The 22,409-nt window shown below is 45.0% G+C and overlaps 2 protein-coding genes across 8 annotated transcripts in view; one reads left to right on the forward strand and one right to left on the reverse strand.

Moving 5' to 3' along the window:
* The first annotated feature begins 14,251 nt into the window (after positions 1-14,251).
* Positions 14,252-22,409, forward strand: part of Fubp3 (far upstream element binding protein 3) — a 54,046-nt gene continuing 45,888 nt past the window's right edge. For 4 of the 7 annotated variants that reach the window (XM_038335769.1, XM_038335770.1, XM_038335774.1 and 1 more), the window contains exons 1-2: positions 14,253-14,456; positions 15,709-15,926. In XM_038335769.1, the coding sequence (XP_038191697.1) occupies positions 15,843-15,926 (84 nt within the window). In that variant the 5' untranslated portion in view covers positions 14,253-14,456; positions 15,709-15,842. Of the gene's footprint in view, positions 14,457-15,708; positions 15,927-22,409 lie in introns of all 7 variants that reach the window. The other 3 variants (XR_005286117.1, XM_038335771.1, XM_038335775.1) reach the window with 2 other exon arrangements.
* On the reverse strand, positions 17,287-17,826 carry LOC119818443 (60S ribosomal protein L21-like). The gene has a single exon (XM_038335776.2). It carries the CDS (start codon positions 17,767-17,769, stop codon positions 17,326-17,328), a length of 444 nt encoding a protein of 147 aa, XP_038191704.1. The 5' UTR covers positions 17,770-17,826; the 3' UTR covers positions 17,287-17,325.

Below are 22,409 nucleotides of genomic sequence, written 5' to 3' on the forward strand. Positions count from 1 at the left end.
GGAATGTGATGCCTCCAGAAGTTCTTTTATTGTACAGGATTGTTTTGGCTATCCTGTGTTTTTGCTTTTCCATATGAAGTTGAATACCATTTTTTTTTTGAGGTCTTTGAAGAATTTTGCTGGGCATTGCATCGAGTCTGTAATAACAAAGATTTTTAAAAAGATTTTTCCATCAGGTGACAAGGCAAGGAAATTATAAGGAGATGTCCTACTTGTTCTTTATACAACCAAATACCACTACTTGTAGGAAGGAACCCAAAGGGTACTCAAGGAATGAAATCTGACAGATGTATGTGTTCCATTTTGTAGAATTTGGAAAACTAAAATGTGTACACCACACCATTGATATCTATTCAAGTTTTCAATGGGCAACCGCTTTGAGCTTGGACAAGGTTGATTCGGTAATCACACATTTGCTAGAAGTTATGGCCATCATGGTTACACCTATACAAATATAAACAGACAATGCTCCAGTATGTTTCTAAGAAAATAAAACAGTTTATTTTTACTTATTGTAATATAGAGCATATTCTAGGTATACCACACAATCCTACAGGGCTGGATGTTATAAAAAGATCACATCGAACTCTAAAGGATATGGTAAATAAACAGAAAGGGATGGTTAAGTATCCCAGATATAGATGGCATAATGCTTTATTGACTTTGAATTTTCTAAATGCTAATGAGAAAGGAACAATGACTGTGAAGAGATATTGGATAGTAGGAAAAAAATCTACAGAATTAAATCAACTTTAAAGTACTTTAAAGATGTACTGACCTCAGAATGGAAACCAGGACATGTATTACATTGGGGAAGGGGTTTTGCTTTTGTTTCCACAGGAGAAGAAAAGCTATGGATACCATAAAAAATTGATAAAGATCTATTTGAACAAGAGACATCTCTTAATTAGAAGAAATGAGAATTCATCAAATAGCATGGCCATTTAATCTTAACTAACATATAAAACTAACAAATGTTTTTCATTTGATCAGATATAACCTGCCAAAAGAGAATCTCCCCAAAATTAATGTTGGGGAAGGGTTTTGCTTCTGTCTTTTCAGGAGAATAAAGGTATTCAGCTAAGGAATCTGAAGACCACTGGACAAATGAGACATCTGAAGAAAAAGGATAAATCATGAAGAAAAAAAATGTCTCAAGAAAAAGAGTAAATTGGGGTGGTGGTGGGGCACACCTTTAATCCCAGCATTTGGAGGCTGATCTCTGTGAGTTCGAGGCCAGCCTGGTCTACAAGAGCTAGTTCCAGGACAGGTTCCAAAGCTACAGAGAACCCCTGTCTCAAAAAAAAAATCAAAAGGAAGAAAGAAAGAAAGAAAGAAGGAAGGAAGGAAGGAAAGAAAAGAAAAAGAGTTAATTGACCTATTGTTATATCACATTTCCAACAGGTAAATCTTCTCAAATATTTGTTTATGATGTTCTCTACAAACATATAATGTAAATGATCTTTTTGTAGTCCCAGTCCAATTTAAAATTAAAGCTGACTTTGGAGTTGAAGTGTGGCTCTCTCCTTCTCTAAACCCAAGCATACTTATTAAAATGAAATCCAAAATCTCTCTCCCATGTCAGAAGAGCCACCTGATATGGAACAGAAGAAAAACAAATATTTAAGGACTATTTTATTGCCACTAATCTCACAATCCTTTGGTTTTAAATTAACTATTTAACAGCTTTCTTAAGCTATATATTTTATAAGATTAATATATATATTGTTAAGCTTTTTGTCATGATACTAATAGTCATACTGAATACTAACTAATTCTAAAAAAGGGTTCATCTTACCTTCCTGTACATGATTTTGAGTTTTCTGGATTCCTATCAGTTTTCTGCATTGAACCATGCACAGGTCTAACAGTGACCTTTGAAGTCTCCAAAAGGCCAGGCGGTGGTGGCGCACACCTTTAATCCCAGCACTCGGGAGGCAGAGACAGGCGGATCTCTGTGAGTTCGAGGCCAGCCTGGTCTACAAGAGCTAGTTTCAGGACAGGCTCTAAAAAAGCTGCAGAGAAACCCTGTCTCGAAAAACCAAAAAAAAAAAAAAAAAAAAAAAAAGAAGTCTCCAAAAGGAGGATGTGACTCCACAACAATGATTCCTCCAGGACTACAATAACACCACTAAGATAGAAAACACCATCTAAAGATTGGTTTGGGACTACAAACTGCTCAGAACAATTTCAAGGTGGCTAGCTGAGATGATCCACCCTAACAGACTACTCTAGCCAGAATTTGAGACAAGCCCTGTACTTTCCCATTACAGAGACTGGACAACATGAAGCAGTTCTTGCTGTACTCGGATGAGTTCAATGCCTTGGGGAAGAAGTTCATCATTCAAGACATCGATGACACACGTCTTTGTCATTGCGTAGCTGGTTAATGTCCTCCAGGAACGAGTAGGGGAGCTGCTGGACCAGAATGCCTTTTCTCTTCCCCAGAAGTGAAAATGCTAGATGTTGAGCGCTCAGAAATTACAAACCACAGACATGGAAGAGAACCCTATTCAGTGTCTCACACAACACTTAGACTTTTAATGAGCATTTTGTGGGAAAGGCTGCAGGATCATTTATTCAGACAAAAACCCCTAACTGAATTTATTGGACCTTAAAAAATTTTTAAAGAAAAACTAACAATTGGCTGCAATTTGGCTTTTATTATTCTTTATTAAAATAATCATAATCATGCTGGCTGGTAAAGGCCCTTGCCACCAAGCCTGACAGCCTAAATTTGATCCCAGGGAAGGGAAGACCTCTATGGTTGTCACCTGACCTCCGTATGTGCCCCCTTCCCACACAGACAAGCAAATGTAATCAGATATAATCACAAATGATTTCCCTACTTTTTTTACACCAATTAAATACACCAATAAAAAACAATGTAATGCAGATTTCTAGTCCTTGAAAATTATTATTACCAACTGCTTAGGATAATAAAAAATGCAGGTTAGTAGTTAATCACCCATTATAACAGAACTTGGAGTCACATTAAGTATGCTTTCAAGGTTAAAGAAAGATATATTTTAGATAGTCAGGTCATCTTCAAACACTTCAGAAATATACAGAATATAGCATCTAAGATGTTTTAATAATATGGTTTCAATCCAGGCAGTGGTGGCACATGCCTTTTAAGCTCAGCACTTAGGAGGTAGAGGCAGGAGGATCTCTGTGAGTTCAAGGCCAGCTTGGTTACAAGAGCTAGTTCCAGGACAGGCTCCAAAGCTACAAAGAAACTCTGTCTTAAAAAACCAAAAAAAAATTGAGAGATGTCAAAAGATAGTTTTGGATGATAATGCAAGTTGTGACAGAAAGCAAATTAGATACAAAACTTTGGACTCATCAAGATAGGACAGATATGGAGTATTTTCTCTGAACTTGTCAAATGCAAATGGACTAGACATTGTTGGTGTATTTATTGCCTCTATATATTGTATATAGTTAACATACTTATTGTATATAGTTTTCTTATATTAGTTATAACCTTCTTTTTTTGTTTTAGACAGAAAAAGGGGAAATGTAGTGGTATTTCATTTGTATTTTAATAAATAAAGCTTGCTTGAAGACCAGAATGCAAAACAGCCACACCAGTCAGCCACAGAGGCCAGACAGTGGTGGCACATACCTTTAATATCAGCAGCCACACTAGCCATAGAGGCCAGGCAGTGGTGGTGCACCCCTTCAATCCCAGCACTAGAGAGGAATATAAGGCAGGATGAGACAGGAACTCATTCTCTTTCAGTCTGAAGATTCCATAGAGGTAGGAATCTAGTGGTTTGGCTGCTTTGCTTGTCTGATCTTTAGGTTGAACCTCAATATCTCTCTCTGGTTTTCTATTATTCATGCTATAATCTTCCCCAGCGTCTGCTTCAGTTCCCGCCCTGACATCCCTCGATGATGGACTGTGGCCCAGAAGTGTAAGTCAAATAAACCCTTTCTACCCATGTTGTTTTTGGTTCGATTGTGCTGTCATAGTAACAGGAAAGCCAACTAGAATGTCACCGTAACACTAGATGGCCAGTGTCCTTCTCCTTAGGAGGTCAGGTAACAGGGTCACATCCTTTTCTCAATTTGATATCTTCAATACACTCTTGGGCCTGGTTTTCTTTATTTTATTTTATTTCAGTTTTATTGCTGGGGGGAGGGGGTTTCATCCTTGTGCCAAGGCACACAAGTGGAGGTCAGAGGACAGCTTTTTGGAGTCATTTTTTTTTTTGCCTTTAGAGGCAGTCTCTCTCTTATGTTTCTGCCACCATGCACGCTCTAAGCTAGCTGACCTTGGTGCTTCAAGGATATCCTTCTTGTAGTGATTCTGACCAGCCATCTCCCAAATAAATGACATGGAGACTGCTTATTAATTATGAAAGGTCAACTGATACCTTAGGCTTGTTTCTAACTAGCTCTTATAAGTTAAATTAACCCATTTCTGTTAATTTACCTGCTGCCATGTGGCTCATGGCTTGTTACCTCATCTCCTACATGTCCTGTTTCCTCCGTGTCTAGCTGGCAATTCTGCCTTCTTTTTCCCAGCATTCTCATTGCTCCGAAAGTCCTGCCCAGCTATTGGCCATTCAGCTTTTTATTAAACCGATCACAGTAACATATCTTCACACAACAGCGCCTGTCTCCACCCCCATCTCACTGAAGCGCCAGGATTGCAGGACACCACCACCTCTCTCTCTCTCTCTCTCTCTCTCTCTCTCTCTCTCTCTCTCTCTCTCTCTCTCTCTCTCTCTCTCTCTCTCTCTTTCTGTGTGTGTGGGGGGGGCACACATGTATCACACCATGTATAGGAGATTAGAAGACAACTTTCTGGGTTCTGGTCTCCCTTCCATGGTGTGAGCTCCAGAGCAAGCTCAGGTTGTCAGGCTTGGAGGCAAGTGCCTTTACCCACTGAACCACCTTGCCAGCTCCCCTGCTCTCATTTTGCTGAACTGGTTGTGGGGTTTCCTACTCATTTTAATGCCCATCCAGCTACACCGTGAAATGACCCCAGCACCCACACTTGTCCTCTTCTGACCTGCCTGAACGCCAAGCATGTGCATGGTCCACATTCATGCATGCAGACACTCATGCACATAAAGTAAAAACAAATCTTTTTGTTTTTAAGAGATTGAGCACTTGCAGCTAACTAACTTCTTATTGGTCTGCTGGGACTCTTGACATCTGGAGGTTCATCCTTTCTCGCCTAGTCCTTATTTACTCTGTCTTTGCAAACAACCCGTAGTCTCTGGGACTGAACCCCCAAGCCTCAGGATCTGAAAGAGGAAATGGTGCTTCTCCACCTATCCAGCCTGGCTTGGGGAGAGGCCTCTCTAGCAGGCCACCTATTTTTCCTTTAGACTTTGGAAGATGGCTCAGGAAACCTTCTGAGTCCAGGCCTTGAACCCTGAGTCCTTTGTAAAAAGTGATGAACAAGAAAAACCAGAAAGGCTCGTGTTACAACAACCCAGGCATGACAAAGGTCACCTATGATTATATCCTGCAGCCAGGCAATATTTTAGGAGCCACCAGGTCAGCATAAACCTAGACCTCAGGGGGTCTACTCCATGGGGCACCTGAGCCACTGATTTGTGCAGAAGATGAATAAATGGCAGTCAGGGGTACCGTGGCACACATCTACAGTGTTCACACTTGGGGGTACCATGGCACGCATCTACAGTGTTCACACTTGGGGTACCATGGCACGCATCTACAGTGTTCACACTTGGGGGGTACCGTGGCACACACTATAGTGTTCACACTTGGGGGGTACCGTGGCACACACTACAGTGTTCACACTTGGGGGGTACCGTGGCACGCATCTACAGTGTTCACACTTGGGGGGTACCGTGGCACGCATCTACAGTGTTCACACTTGGGGGGTACTGTGGCACACATCTACAGTGTTCACACTTGGGGGGAGGGCCTGGGGCCAGAGGTCGAGCTACACGGTGAGTTCCAGGCCAGTAGAGATATGAAGTGAGACACGGCTCGAAGCCCAAATAGTGGCACACATGAGTGTGAACACAGGCACACTGGTGCCACAGTGTATGTGGAGGTCAGAGGACAGTGTCTGGCAGTCGGTTCTCTCCTTCCACTGTGGCTATTAGGGATTGAAGCCAGGGCATCAGCTTCACGTGGTAAGTGCTCTTCTTCACTGAGCTGTCTCCCCGGCCCACTGTGTGTGCGATAATGTGAGTCTATCTGCAGTGAGTGAGGCCGGTCACAGGGGTTCTAGGCCTGCCTGGTCAGGGCCTCCTGGGAACACCGTTTTCTGTCCTCAAGCTGACTGTTGTGCTTGGCTTGCTCCCGGCCCTGCTATCAGGGAGAAGAACAATGAACGCTTTACCAGAACAAGGGTGCCATGAAACAGGAAAAACGCAAAGCTTCCAAAGAAAATCTTAATTCTGAGACTGCAGGAAGGAGGAGGAAAGGACCAGAGCCGCTCCTGGCTGAATTAAGTCCTTGCTTCCCCCTCCTTCTGTCTTCCTTCTCCTGCTTTCTTTCCTATGGTTGGTTTTCTGGGTTTTGGTTTTTTTTTTTTGAGACAGAGTTTCACTGTGTTGCCATGGTTGTCCTGGAACTCTCTCTGTAGACCAGGCGGGCCTTGAACTCATAGTGATTCACCTGCCTCTCCACCTGCTGAGTGCTAGGATTAAAGGCGTGTGCCACCACTGCCTGGCCCACCTTGTTTTTTTTTTTTTTTTTTTTTTTTTGGTTTTTTGAGACAGGGTTTCTCTGCAGCTTTTTTTTAGAGCCTGTCCTGGAACTAGCTCTTGTAGACCAGGCTGGCCTCGAACTCACAGAGATCCACCTGCCTCTGCCTCCCGAGTGCTGGGATTAAAGGCGTGCGCCACCACCGCCCGGCTCCCACCTTGTCTTTTGATGTAGGATTTTTTGCTACATTTGGCATTCTCCGGTCTCCACCTCCTCAGCGCTTGGGTGGCAGACACGCCATTTCATCATCATGCCTGGCTCTAATGTGTGTGCTGGGCGCCCCGCTGCTACCCACCGAGCATCACATTCTTTCTCTCAAACAAAACAGAACAAAACAAATCATGTTATGGGATATTTGTTTACACAAAGATGTTAAAAAAAATCTCGGCAGTCCTGAGAAAGTCCAACAAGAAAGTCCAACTACATAACCACAAAAGAAAAAAGGAACAAAAACAAGACAAAAAAACCATAACAATGACAACCAAAATCATAAAACAAAACAAACAAACAAACAAAAAACACTGAATCTACAGGGTGGTGGTGACTCCTGGCTTTAATTCCAGCACCCAGGAGGCAGAGGCAGTAGGATCTCTGTGAGTTCAAGGACAGCCTGGTCTACAGATTGAGTTCCAGGACACACACACACACACACACACACACACACACACACACACACACATTGAGTCTGTTCTGTGTTGGCTAGTTACTCCTGGGTGTGGTGCCTGCCCTGGGATGTGGCTGATACACACACTGACACTCTGGGAGAAAACTGATTTTCAATTTCCTAGCAGTTATTAATTGCGAGCTTCTTGGTTAAAGATGGGACTTTGTGTCTGCTTTCCTCTCCCAGTGTTGGGCTTCTGTCTGGTTTGAGCCTGTGTAGGGCTTGTGCATGCTGCCACGGTCTCTGTGAGTCACATGTGCATCGGTCCTGCTGTGTCTAGATGACTCTGTTTTCTTGCCGTCATCCTCCACCTTCAGCTCTTCCGTCTTTCTGTCCTCTCCCACATAGGTCCCCAAGCCTTGGGGGTAGCAGTTTGATGAAGACTCTCCATTTAGTGCTGAGTGCTCCAAAGTCCCCCACTTTCTGCACATTTTCCAGTCCTTGGTCTCTGTGTTAGTTCCCATCTATTGCAAGAAGCCTCTCTGAGATTTGCTGAGCAAAGCAGTGATGTAGTTTCTGTTCAGGTGGAAGCTCCATCCCCATTTCCTGGCATCCATATACCCAGAGTCTGGAATGTTCTGGTGGAAGCTCCATCTCCAGCCCCTGGCATCCATATACTCAGAGTTTGGAATGTTCAGGTGGAAGCTTCACCCCAGCCCCTGGCATCCATATACCCAGAGTCTGGAATGTTCTGGTGGAAACTCTACCCTAAGCCCCCTCCCCCATCTCTCTCCAAACCCTGCTGCATCTTAGAAAGCCCACCAAATGATGACAACCCTCCAGAGATGCTCAAGACCACTCCCACAGGGTACTTAAATTGCCCCCCCCGAAAACAGACATGTAGTTTTTTGGTCTTCCTTTGGCCCCAGGATGACCTGGAACTCTCAGTAATCCTCCTGCTTCAGCTTCCCCAGTGGTGGGATTATAAGCATGGCTCATCTTTCTAGAAATTAGTATATCTGAGAGAGAGAGCATGAATCAAAATCCAGTTTTATAGAAAAAAACCGCATCCAGCATATGTCTGCAATCTGTATTCACTGCAGTGACATCCACAGCAGCCCAAACTGAAGCCATCCAAGTGCCCACCAGCCAATGAATGGAAACAGATGTTAAGTGCCTATAGATGGATTACTATTCAGTCTTAACCAAAAATAAATAAATAAAGGGTCTGGGAAGATGGTTCTGTAAGTAAAGTCCTTGCTAGGAAAACCTGAGATCTAAGTTTGTAAAAGCCTTTATGCCCAGTATCCAGGTAAAGATCAGGCCGGCAGGCTTGGTGGCCCACTTGTCTCTGTATTCAGAAGGCACACAGGGGGTTCCTGGGGAAACCGGTAGCTAGACTAGCGGGAATCACCCAGTTCTGAGTTCAGCTAGCGACTCTGCCTCAGTTAAGAAAAGAGAGAAGGGGTGTTGCTGCTGCTGGTGCACACCTTTAATGCCAGCAACCGGAGAAGCAGGCAGATCTCTGTGAGTTTGAGGCCAGCCTGGTCTACAGAGCGAGTTCCAGGACAGCCAGGACTACACAGAGAAACCTTGTCTCAAAAACTCTCCCTCAAAGCCATAAAATGACACTTGAAGTCTGCTTAAAACCTCCACATGCACACGCATACATCTGTTCCCACACACCTACAAATGTGTACACAGACAAGCACCACACACATACACATATTTACAAACAGAAATAAATAAATTTGCTGGTCATATTTGTATGTATCTGTAATTCCAGCACTCAGTGGGGGCATGGAGATAGTGAGTTCAGGCCAGTCTGAGCTACATAGTCATACCAGGTCTTGAAAAACCAAGGACTAGCTTGATGGCAGTCTCCTTTCACCTTAAAAAATTGTTAAAAAGGCATTATTTTGTATATGGATTGTTTTGCATGCATCTATGGATGTGCACCATGTGTGTGCTTGATGCATTCAGAGGTCAGAAAAGGGTGTGAGACCCCTTAGAACTAGTTTTTCAAGTTGGTGCTGGGAATCTAACCTGGGTCCTCTGCAAGAGCAACAAATGCTTTAGCCACTGAGCCATCTCTACAGTCTCAGAAGTCACCTTTAATCCTAGCAATTGGGAGGCAGAAGCAGGCAGAGTTTTGAGTTTTAGGGCAGACAAGGCTACATAACGAGACTCTGTCTCAAAAACAAACAAACAAAAAAAAACAAAACAAGGATGAGGGATGTAGCTCAGTGGTTGGTTGAGTTGTTGCCTGGCATGTGCAAGGTCCTGGTTTCAATCCACAACACCACAATACATACATACATACACACACACACAAACACACACACACACAGGCCAGAAAGATGCTCAGTAGGTAAAAGCACTTGTCCCTCAAGCCTAATGACCTTGGATCCACGTGATAGAAGGAGAGAACTCCCTCAAATTTTCCTCTAACCTTCACATTCAAGTACATGCACACACACACACACACACACACACACACACACACACACACACAAATAATTAAAAAAGAAGGGAATTCCAGCCTGTAGCACACACTGTTGTTACATGAGCAAGCCTTGAACGCAATATGCTATGTGAAGTAAGCCCATACTAGCAACTATGATCTTGCCTTTGTCTGATGGCCCAAAGTGGTGACATTCATAAGGTAAGCAGGAGAGCGGTGGCTCTGGGTAAAGAGTAGGCAGCTAGTCATTGCTAGATACAGTGTCTGTTTTCTGAGATGCAGAATTCTAGAGGTAGGTGGCGGTGGTGGCTGACAACACCTTGAATGTTCTTTTTGGGGTGGGGAGTTTTAAGACAGGATTTCTTCATGTAGCCCTGATGTCTTGGAACTAGCTCTTATAGACCAGGCTGGCCTGGAACTCACAGAGATCCTCCTGCCTCTGCCTCCTGAATGGCTGAGATTAAAGGCGTGTGCCACCACCGCCCAGCACCATGAATGTTCTTTTTTTTTTTTTTTTTTTTTTTTTTTTTTGGTTTTTCGAGACAGGGTTTCTCTTTAGCTTTGGAGCCTGTCCTGGAACTAGCTCTTGTAGACCAGGCTGGTCTCGAACTCACAGAGATCCGCCTGCCTCTGCCTCCCGAGTGCTGGGATTAAAGGCGTGCGCCACCACCGCCCGGCACCATGAATGTTCTTAATGTCCCTGAACTGTGACTGAAAAAAGTTATTTAAAAAGCAATTTATATGTTATACATACTATACATAACATAAAACTCAATTTTAAGCATATTTTCATTAAATTAAAAGAATTCTGATAATAGCAAGTATTGGATATAGCTCAGTCGGTTAAGTTCATGTCTAGCACACACAATGCCCAGGTTAGATGTCCAGAACTGTAATTAGTACCTGTGATCTTAACACTGGGGAGGCAAAGGCAGGAGGACCAGATGTTCAGGTTACCCATGGCTACACAGAGAGCTTAAGGCCAGCCTTGGCTACAGGAGACTCTGTCTGTTTTCCTTTTAGCAGGCTGGAGATGAAAGTTATTAGTGAACCACGATAGGTAAAGCACAGACTCAGCACGGGACTGCCGGGCTTGCTGTCTGTGGAGGAGACCTCAGCTAGGGATAGATTTGCCCCCATGGCCATCAGGGATGAGATGCTTCCCAGGCACCATGTTCTCAAGTCCTTCTGCACTAAACTACCTGAATCCCCTCTGCTTTGAGATACGGATCTTCTGGTGACCATGGAACTTGCACCTGGCAATACACAGGGCCGTAATCACATGTTCCACATTCTGCAGCATGGTCAGATGACCTGACCAATGTGAACCCTGGTCACCGGTCCTGGAGCTTCCCAAAAGCACTCTACATACCTGCCAGGAGCCTTGGTTGGGGACACAGTTGAGATCAGAGACATGAATATCCACTAGAAACTGTCTCCAAGATGAGAGACTCGTCTCTTAAAGACGGAGCTGGGAAGGGGCTGGAGAGATGGCTCATCTATTAGGAGCCCTCACTACTTTTGCAGAGGATCTGGGTTTGGTTCTCAGCAAACACATGGTGGATCACAATCATCCTCAACTTCAGTTCCAGAGACTCCAATACTTGCCTCTGATCTCCCCAGGCACACACATGGTGCACACACAAACATGCAAGCCAAACATTCAAACATACAGAATAAAATAAATATAAAAACATTAAAAAAAGAAGTTAAAAAAGAGTATAATACCAAATGTCACAAAGATAAAGAGTTGCCCTATTTGTTGTTTTTTTTATTGTTGTTATTGTTTTTGTTTTTCGCGACAGGGTTTCTCTGTAACTTTGGAGCCTGTCCTGGAGCTAGCTCTTGTAGACCAGGGTGGCCTCAAACTCACAGAAATCTGCCTGCTTCTGCCTCATGAGTGCTGGGATTAAAGGCATGTGCCACCACCATCTGGCTAGAAGCCCTATTTTTAAACTGTGTGTCGTATGTATGTATGAGCAGGGAAATGCACTTGCCACTGTGTGGATGAGGAGGTCTTAGGGCAACTTTTGGGAGTCAGTTCTCTCTTACTACCATGGCTTTCTGGGACTGGCCTCAGGTCTTCAAGCTTGCTTAGCACGTGTGTTTACCACCCCGGTCCCGCCCAAACATCTCTTTGGCCTGCAGTAAGAACTCTTGCCCAAAGCTGGTAGGATGCACGTCACACTTGGGAGAAATTATCCAATCTCAAGAGCAGTTTGCCTCTGCCAAGCAAAACCAAGGCAGCACACTAATTTAACAAGTTTAACAATCCAGACATTCTGTTTCCCATGGGATCACAGGTGGGCTGCCATGCCTAGCTGGCATTTATGTGGGCATTAGGGTTTTGAACTCTGGTCCTGATGCTTACACACAGCTCTCTGAGCCATCTCCTCAATTCTCTCTCTCTCTCTCTCTCTCTCTCTCTCTCTCTCTCTCTCTCTCTCTCTCTCTCTCTCTCTCTCTCTCTCTCTCTGTTTGTGTGTGTGTGTATGCTCACATTTCACATGCATGGGTGTTGGTGCTCACTTTTTCACTTCCACCATGTGGGTTCCAGGAATTAAACCTAGTGTAGGAGTTCCTGGGCTGGATTCATTTATGTTATTACTATTTGTGGGTGAGGGGAACGCGCACATATCACAGTGCATGGGTAGAGGGCAGAGGGCAGCTTTCAGGGGTCAGTTCTTATTCTACTATGTGGATACTAGAGATCAGATGCAGGTCATCAAACCTGGCAGGAAGAGTCTTTACCCACTGAGCCGTCTTGCAGGATCTCACTCTGTGGCACTGGCTAGCCTAGAACACAGTGTCGAGCAAGCTGGCCTGAACGTTCATATATCTGCCTGTCTCTGTCTTCAGATTGCAGGGAGTAGAGTTGTGCACCATCACACCTAGAAGGATGAAACATTTCAGTGTCATCAGTAAGACAGAGAAAAATAGCTCTTTTACTTAAAATATGGATGTGTGTGTGTTGTTTGTCTGAATGCATGAAACACATGTGAAACCCAGAGGTTAATGTTGGATGTCTTCATTTGCTGTACACCTAATTTTTTTTTCTCAAGACAGGGTTTCTCTGTGTAACTGCCGTGGCTGTCCTGGAACTTATTCTGTAGACCAGGATGACCTTGAACTCATGGAGATCTGCCTGTCTCTCCTTCCTGAGTGCTGGGATTAAAGGCGTGCACCACCACCCCTTTAATCTTTCTGAGACAGGACATCTCACTGGAACTGATGCTCCCCCACTTTGTCTAGGAAGATCCTCCTTTCTCCAGGTCTTGGTCACTGTTCTGTTGCTGTGAAGAGACTTCATGACCACAGCAACTCTTATAAAAGAAAATATTTAATTGGGGGCTTGCTTATAGTTTCAAAAAGTTAGCCCATTATCATCATGGTGCAGAGCATGGTAGCATGCAGGTAGGCATGATGCTGGAGCAGTAGATGAGAGTTCTACATCCGGATCTGCAGGCAGATCGGGCCAGTAATGACCTTTTGAAACTTCAGAGCTTACCCTCAGTGATGCACTTCTTCCAACAAAACCATACCCCTAATCCTTCCCAAATAGTCCACCAACTGGGAACCAAATATTCAAAGATGTGAGCCTATGGGGGCATTCCTCATTCAAACTCCACATTCTAACCCTCCATCCTCCAAGCGCTCTAATTACAGAGCATGCACTGTCATGCCCAGCTTTTTACTTTTAAAAATGATTTTTATTTGTGTGTATGTGTATGTGTCACATTTATGTGGTGCTTGTGTGGGACAGAAGAGAGTGTCATATCATTTGGAGCAGGACTTTCAAGAAGTTAAGAGCCACCTAATGTAGGTACTGGGAACCAAACTTGGGTCCTTAGCAAGAGCAAGAGCTCTTAATGGATGAGCCATTTCTCTGGCTCCATATCCAGAACCATGTAGTTTCTGCCTGCTTGGGACCGCATATTTGTGCAGCAAGCATTTACTTTCCTGGCTGAACTGACTCTCCAGTCAAAGGAATAGTTAATGACAGTCTTAGAGGCAAAGTCATCTACAACCACAGTGTGTATGGGTTCTGTTTGTTCTTTTGAGACAGGATCTAGCACAAGCTGGACCTCATTGTATAGCGGAGAGTGACCTGAACTCATCCTCCTGCCTCTGCCTCTAAAGTGCTGGGATTGTACCACAGCAGTCGCTCGGCTTCTACAGTTAACGTCGAAGACTCTTTCTCTGTCCTCTTTGAACAAAATTCTTTTCATGTATTCATTGAACACATAATAAGAGCCAAGCAAGTGCAACAGGGGGCTTATAATAAGGGTTAGATAGTGAAGTCCAGGAGAGTAGAACATTCCACAGTGGCCTGACCAGCTTTAGAGTCATTTTCCTCTTCTGTCCCCCAGAGATAATTGACCAAACTAGAGAGTTACTCAATCAGAGCGAACCAGAGGGTGAACCAGAACCTGGTCATCCTAGTTAAGTGTTCTGTGACCTTTGCAATGCAGTCCTTCTGGCAGTTAGTCTCTTTACCCCATTTCTGCTTAAACAGAGAGCCAGCGGGAGTGTGGAAGGGTGGACATTCTTTTCTCAAAGGTATAAACAGTAAACAGGAGCCTCACTGATAGGACGTCAAGCAGAACCGTGCCTGCCTGTGAGGCTGAAACTGTGAAACAGTGAAAACCCTCAACCATCCAGAGGGCTGGCTTCTGCTTCCAGGTGGTGAGTACTTAGCAATGGCCACACTGCTTATGCATGTTTCCCTCCACGTTTTGAAACGATCTGTCTAAAAGTGATCAATTTCAATTTTGCAACTTGGTTATTCTTTTATTTTGCCATAATTTAGGAATTATTCAGCTTCAACATTATTCAAGTCAAAATGAGTTTCCTAAGCACCTCCTATGTGCCAAACTCTAGGAATACAGGTCAACACAAGAACCTCCAGGGTGGTGAGATGGCTCAGTGGGTATAAGGGCTTGCAGCCAAGCCTAACGGCTTGAGTTTGATTCCTGGGCCCACACATGGTAGAAGGAGAGATCCAACTCCAGCAAGTTGTCTCCTGACCTCCACATGCATGTGGCAACACATTCATACATGCACACACAGAAAGGAAGGAAAGAAGGGAGGGAGGGAAACAGGGTCTCAAGTACCTAGCCCAGGGTGGCCTACACCTCACTATCTAACTCAAGATGACTTTGAACTCCCGATCCTCCGGTGCTAATCCGCCTCCCAAATGTGTTGGCGAGTGAGCTGTTTTTTTTTGTTGTTGTTGTTGTTCCAACAGGATTGAAGGCAGAAGAACAGTATTCCAAAGTAAGACTCCTCGCCTTGAGAAATCACTGTTACTTCTTTTTTCCCCAAGCCTTCAGGCATTCCGTGAAGGCCTCTTGCCTCAGCAGGCCCAGAGGCAATGATGGTCCTTATGGTATTTCCTGTTCCCCCAGTGAAAGAATGTGAAAGAGGACACCAAGCTGGCTTTACAGCCAAGGTGGCCTTCTTGAGCGGTGTCATCAAACCCATTCCTGGCAAACGGATGGCCAGTCCTGGGGCAAAGGCAGAACACTGCCATTCTGGACTACTGAGCTTCCCAGTGCCACGTTAAAGGTGCTCGATCCTAGTCAATGCAGCACACCACGGCTACTGGGCGTTGGGGGGATTCCAGTGCACCTTGACGGTTGGGTGAGGTGTTGGAAGAGCCACGTCTCTCTTCCATCAGGTGCCAAAATCAGACAGCGGGAACTTGGCGGCCGCACCTGCGTCCCAGCAGAGGTCACACAGTCACTCAAAGCCGGGGACCCAGGACCCCCCTTTGGAGGGCGGGGTCGCGACCCGGCTTTCTTGACAGACAGCCGCCTCGTGCGCTGGGCAGGCCCCCTCGCGCAACGACCACGCCCCCACTTCCGGCCGGACAGCGGTCACGTGCTTTAAGACCCCGCCTCACAGACGCGGCTTTTCCCCTATCTATCTCTCACAGAGCGGGCAGTGCCTTCCCTTCGCTTCCCTTCCGCCGGAAGTGGGGCGACTTTCCCTTTCCGGCTACGGGTCCCGGAGCGGAGCGGGAGGCCGGACCGGGGAAGCGGAGCGACGGCGGCGGCGGTGGGGTCGGCCATGGCGGAGCTGGTGCAGGGGCAGAGCGCTCCGGTGGGCATGAAGGCTGAGGGCTTCGTGGATGCCCTGCACCGGGTCCGGCAGGTACGAGCGCGGGAGGCCCGGTCTGGGGGCGGGAGACCGCCTCGCCGACGCCTAGGGTGGGCGCCTGGGACACGAGAGGCCCGGGCGGTTCCCTCAGGCGCCCCAGGCCGGGAGGAGACCTTAGTCGAGAGCTCCTGGCGCTTTCTTGCCCGGTTGCACCCACAGGTCTGCCAGCCGGGGTTCAAATCCCAGCAGCTCCTGGTGGGCACTCGGCTTTAGACCCTGGGCATCCATCTCACGCCCTAGACGTGGCCTCCTGCAGCCATGGAAACTTCATCTTCCCCTTGCTGCTGCATTTCATGCGGATTGGAGGAAATTCGAGAACATTTTATGCTTAAGAGGGTTATTTTTTTTCTTTTTGCAGAAAGGAGAGGGGAGGTGTTAAGTGGGTGGTCCCCAGAGTTCCTTCTGCTGATTAGCCCTCCTCTGCTGGGAAAAGTGTGGGATGGGCTCGCTCCGACCGTGAAACTTTACCATCTGGCAATATCGTGCGTTTTGTCAGTGAAACTGGTCATTTAGAGGACTTGAGCTTCCCTGGAGAATGAGTGTGGGACCTCTCTAGCTCCTGGCATAGTGCCTAGAACAGAATTGTCCTTGTATCTTGCCTGAAACTTAGTGACAAGTTACCCTGACGCTCAAACTTCCCTCTGTTCAGTGATGTTTATCTTCTCTGACTTTGTAAGCTCTCTGGTTCTTTGAAAGCTGGGCTGTAACTAATGACGGGTTGGTTGATTCCTAGCAGAATGCCACAGGGCTCATTCTTAGGAAGTCCTCATCTGTGCACGGAAAAATGGGGCCCTTTTAGCACCTAGTAGTCCTGCGAGGGAACCCTACCAGTCTCCCATAGAGTTTGCATTTAGTACTCATGGTTCTGTAGACATTATCTTGAAGCCTAACATTTCCCAAATGTTGGGCTCACCCAAAATTTTCTCTAGGCCAACCAGTACAGTAGCAAGCATTCATCTGTCTTCTTTAGAGTTACTCACCAGTTATAATGGATGAACATTCCACCCAGCTCTCCGGCCACCACTCTGCTCACTGGCACTTTCTAGTGTTTTCTTCTGCCAGCCAGGGTCCTGAAACCTGTTTTGTACTAGTTGGTAATATCTGCTGGATTTCCCTCTATGCCAGAGTGTTGGTTTTCTGTGACCCCTAACAATCACTGCTTTAGAAAGTTAAGGTCTTTTGCTGTGGCCCTGTAGTTGAACATAATTTTTTTTTTTAAGGCAGTTTCTCTGTTTAGCCCTGGCTGTCCTGGAACTTGCTCTGTAGACAGGCTGGCCTCGAACTCAGAGATCTGCTTGTCTCTGCCTCCAGAGTGGGTAAAATGAAATTTTTTTTTTTTGTTTTGTTTAAGAAAAACCCTTTACAGTCCAGGTCTTTTATTTCTTTTTGTACATCAGGCCATGAATTCGTATGGAATGGGCTCCAGCAGCTCAGGCTCCTTCCCGTTAGTCCTCACAAAGTGTGCTTCTCTGGGTGGAGCAGGCTGGCGCTTCAGCTGAACCCAGGTGCCCTTCTCTTTGGCTTCCTTTTTCTTCTGGTCGTTCTCCTTCACCCGCTTCAGGAAGCTGTCTCTGCTCTTTGAGTGCTTGATGTGTTCAATCCGCACATTAATTCTCTTGGCAAGAATCTTGCCCTTAACTTGCTTGTTTACAATGATGCCCACAGCATGCTGGGTGACATTGTAGACTCTTCTGGTTTTGCCATGGTAACATTTATGGGGCATTCCTTTTTGAACAGTGCCCATTCCCTTGATATCTACAATATCGCCCTTCTTGTAGATTCGCATGTACGTGGCCAAAGGAACAACTCCATGTTTCCTAAAGGGCCTAGAGAACATATAGCGAGTGCCCCTCCTCTTTCCCTTTGTGTTTGTCGTGTTGGCGAGTTACTGAAAGATGGCCACCGAGGCCGAAAAAGGGTAAAATGAATTTTTAAGCATTGCTAAGACTCTGCATCCCTTAACTTGCTCAAAGGGGTGCCTTCTGGTAAGTGCTGCCTTAGTGTGGAGCACTGATGAGGGAAAACCATCAGCACTGTTCTTACTCCTGAAGTACACCAAAGTCTGGATCAGTAGTCAGCCTGATGCCGTGCGTGAGTTGCTTCTGAGTGACAACGGCTGGAAGGCCATGCGACCTTTGAATATTTGAAAGGGATTTTAAAAAGAGAGAGAGCCTGGCATAGTGCATGCCTTTAATGCCAGCACTCAGAGGCAGAGGCAGGTGGATCTTTGTGAGTTCGAGGCCAACCTGGTATACAGAGCTAGTTTAAGACTGCCAGAGCTATATGAGACCCCGTTTCCCCCCCCCCCACACACACACACCCAAAAAAATAGGGGTTGGTGGTATTTTGGGGGTTATTTTAGTAGATTACATTGGATAAAACTGGAACATTAGAAATCTGCATTGTAGAACTCTACTCTTGGAGAGGACCTGGATTGTATTCCCAGCACCCACACAGTGGCTAACAAATTGGTAGCTCCAGTTCCAGGGGATCTGACGCCCTCTTCTGGTACTGCACACAGGTTGTGCACACACATGTATGCATGCAGGCAAAAGACCTATACACATAAAGTAAAATTATCTTTTAAAACATCTGCATATATGCATATGATAAAGCTTAGCAAGGGAGATTCTGTTTGAGTATCTGGATAGTCAGGGTTCCGTGTCTCTGTTACATACAGAGAGTGCTGCCAAGGTGAGATGCCTCCCTCAGCCCAGTAAGTGGGAATAAGATTTTGTTTTGTCCTGTTTGTACTGGGAATTAAACCAGGGACCTTGTACATGATAAGCAAGCCTTTCAACATACAATGAAAAAAATGTTGAGGTCTCATTAAGATGCCCAGGTTGGCTTTGCACTCAGGCTTTTGCCTCAGCCACCCACATAGCTGGGATCACAGGTGTGCCTCCTAAACTTTATTTCTTTATTTTTTCTTTGTTTTGTTTAGCTTATTTATTTTTATTTTATGTTCATTGGTGTTTTGTCATGGGTGTTGTCTGCCATGTGGGTGCTGGGATTTGAACCCAGGTCCTCTGGGAGAGCACTCAGTGCTCTTAACCATTGAGCCATCTTTCCAGCTCCTATTTCTTCATTTTAATAAGCATAGAACTTTCTCCCTTCTTGATTGATCTCATAAATATCAATAACAGTAAGGCCTTTAGTTTTTCAGAGTTATAAATTGTCTTGTGTTCAGTTAACATAACAAGCTCTAGTAATATGAAGTGACCTTGCTGGAATTCAGTCTGTTAAACCTGTTGCTTAGCTCTGTCATTTAAGCCTCTGAGCTTCTTTCCTGGTGTCTTGAAGTATCTTTATATGGGTGTCTCCATGCTCATAACACCCGTAGCTGTTGCTGTTAGTGTGCTTAAATTCAAAGGGACTCTAAAGATACATATACAATTTACAAATATTTTCAGAGTAGGGGTCCAGTGGATTATTGTGTGTTCTGAAGGGCAGTGGGAAAGGATCTGATTTGAACTACTGATAAAGTCTAAGACAGCTAGATATTCGTAGAGCGTCATGACTAGTTCTTCAAGTCATAGACTGCTTAGTAAATTCAAACGTTTCTTCAGCTAATTTAGAGATGCTCAGAGCCAAAAGCCATCTTCCAGAGTCACATCCTGCCCTGTGCCCTGGCATTGGTTACAAGAGGGACCAGTGGATACTAGTCTGTTTTGCTTTTAAAAGTTTTTCTGGGGATGATTAAAAATGACCCCTGACTGGAGATATAGCTTAGTTGGTAGAGTGGTTGCCTAGAGGCATGTTATATATACTGGGTTCAGTCCCCAGTGCCATATAAACTAAGCATGGTGGCACATATCGTTATCCCAGCACTTGACAGATGGAGGCAGGATGATTAGGAAGCTCAAGGTTGTCATCAGCTATATAGGGAGTCCAGCCTGGGCTACATGAGACTCTATCTAAAAAAGAAAAAGTTTCCAGAAAGTCTATTAGCATCAGTCATCCAGTGAAGACGGTAACCTGTTAACAGGGTCATGTGCCGTCATGGTGTGCAAACTACCTACAGCCTCCCACTAACTTTCCTGAAGATAGGTTCATTTGCCGAAGTCAGTGTTCTTTAGGACTTTTAAGTTTCTGTTTGTTGTGGAGGTGATTTTGTTGAGGCAGGATTTTACTGTGGCGTTCAGAATAGCCTCATGCTTAGTTTCTTAAAGGGCTGGAATTATGGAATTAGACACCATCAAGGGCCTATGATATGCATTGCCCAGCTCCATAGTTAGTGTATGTACTCAAAGTGCAGTATACGTGGTTCTTCAAGAAGATGGGCGCCATGCCTTGCGCCCAAATAAAAGTGACCAAACCATTATAAAATCGAGAAGGCTAACAAAATAGCTTAATGGATTAAAGGATTTGCCACCAAACCTGAGGACTTGAGTCTATTTCAGGACCCATGTGGCACAAAGAAAGAAGTAACTTCGTAAAACCTATGACCTTCACATGGGCACCATGGCACATGTGCAACCACACAATAAATGTAATTTTAAGTCAACAGACGATAACCTTTTAGGAAGTTTGTAGACCTGGAAATCTAATCATTACTGGCATCTTTGGGGGAAATATGATTAGTGTGTGTCCTCAGAAGTTCAGCCTTCTTATGGTGCTGCCATTTCCTACTTTTGAGACTGAGAGTAGACTGCTTGGGCTAAGTGTCCTTTTCCCTGGGCTAATATGAAGCTTCAGTAAAACAATATTGGCAGAAGTAGCAGATTTCCTTTAAAAGAACAGAGTGTGTCTGCTAATAGCAAAAGCTCCATTCCCTGGCTATTGGATGCACCTTGACAGCTCATGCCTTTGCTTGTTTAATATGTGGGTCTGGTTCATAGCTCACTTGAGCTTCTGAGTGCTGAACAGAATGAAATTGTGTTTTGCTGAAATCAGTGCCTGTGTCTGTATACTCCTTTCATCTTTCCCAGATGCTTGGAGGAATCCCTGACCTGCTCCCGAGACTTTGCTCTGGTGGGGCAGTGCTGAACCCTTGCTGAGCCAATAAGAGTTTCGGTTGGTGGCTGCCCTGTGTTAGTGCAGCAGTTCTAACCTGTGAGTCTTGAATCCTTTGAGGGTCGCATATCAGTATCTACATTACGGTTCATAATAGTAGCAAGGTTACACTTAGGGAGTAGCAACAAAATAATTTTATGATTGAGGGTTGTGTGGCAAACTCATTAGGAAGGTTGAGAACAACTGCTTGTAGAAGTTGGAAACTTACTTGGTATTGAAAAGTAGATAGTAAGTTAACTGCGTTCCATAGTACACTTTATAGATTTTCCTCACTTCCAGTGGAATTTACACAAATAACAAGGACCAGAGTGTTTGAAATTTATCATTATCTTTAGGTTTCACAGCCTACTTACGTTACCAAATTTTGCTGTTTTTTGAAGTCCCAGCTATGTAGTAAATATCATGACCACAGCTCTCCAGCTAGTGCCTCGTGGGCTAGAGAAGACCCCTAGAAACCTGCAGGTGTGTCTTGTCTCACCCATGCTGTAGCACTTAGAAGCTAGTGTGGTTTCACATGCAGATGTAGGCATCTGGCTTGTCCAGCAAAGCTGACTGCTTTCTATGTCTGGCACAGCAGTCTTGCTGCTGTGTTATACTGCCTGTAGAGCTTCCTGACTGACAGTTTTTCTCCCATCCTTTCCCAAACTGGGAGCCCATCAAGAAACCCAGGTATCTTATAAGTAGTTGCCGGACCTTGGCTGTCATGTTTGAGCTACACATTGTTACTAGGACTTTGATGGAAAAGAACTTGTGGGGCAGGTACATTTATTACATGCCACTTTCTTGCTGCAGGACTTCCTCTGCGTCTGTGCAGTAATTCCTACCAACCAGGGTAGAGAGGGTTATGTTACTTTATGGAAACATTAAACTCTAGAAAATGCTGCTCTAGGTAAATCTCAGCAGCCCCTTCACATCCATGAACATGCAGAACTCCATCCAGCTGCCACTAGAAAAAATGGCCATGTTTATTGTGGTCTCTTTGCTTTCTACCATATTATAATAGGTGTTTGTTCACACTCTTCTGCCTTGCTTTTCTTTAGTTTTTGAGACAGGGTCGCTGTATGTAGCTCTGACTGTCTTGAAATCTGTATAGACCAGGCTCGCCTTGTAATCAGAGCTCTGCCTGCCTCTACCTCCCAAGTGCTAGGATTAAAGGTGTGTACCATACCCCACTGCCTTCTTATTCTGTTTCACCTGTGGATCATCCCAATTGAAAAGAATAATTTTGCTCTTTTTAAGTGGAGTCTCATGTGGCCCAGGCCAGTTCACAGTCACTAAATGTAGCCCTCAAACTCTTCATATAGTATAGCCTTTTTGGAGGAAGACTACTTTTTTCGAGACAGGGTTTCTCTATAGCTTTGGACCTGTCCTAGAACTAGCTCTTGTAGACCAGGCTGGCCTCGAAGTCAGAGATCCACCTGTCTCTGCTTCCCAAGTGCTGGGATTAAAGGTGTGCGCCAC

The sequence above is a fragment of the Arvicola amphibius genome, chromosome 7 (assembly GCF_903992535.2).
Source record: "Arvicola amphibius chromosome 7, mArvAmp1.2, whole genome shotgun sequence".
Classification (NCBI taxonomy): Eukaryota; Metazoa; Chordata; class Mammalia; order Rodentia; family Cricetidae; genus Arvicola; species Arvicola amphibius.

Coding starts and splice junctions, on each gene's coding strand:
- LOC119818443 (XM_038335776.2), bottom strand. CDS start 17,769: ATGTTCTCTAGGCCCTTTAGGAAACATGGAGTTGTTCCTTTGGCCACG.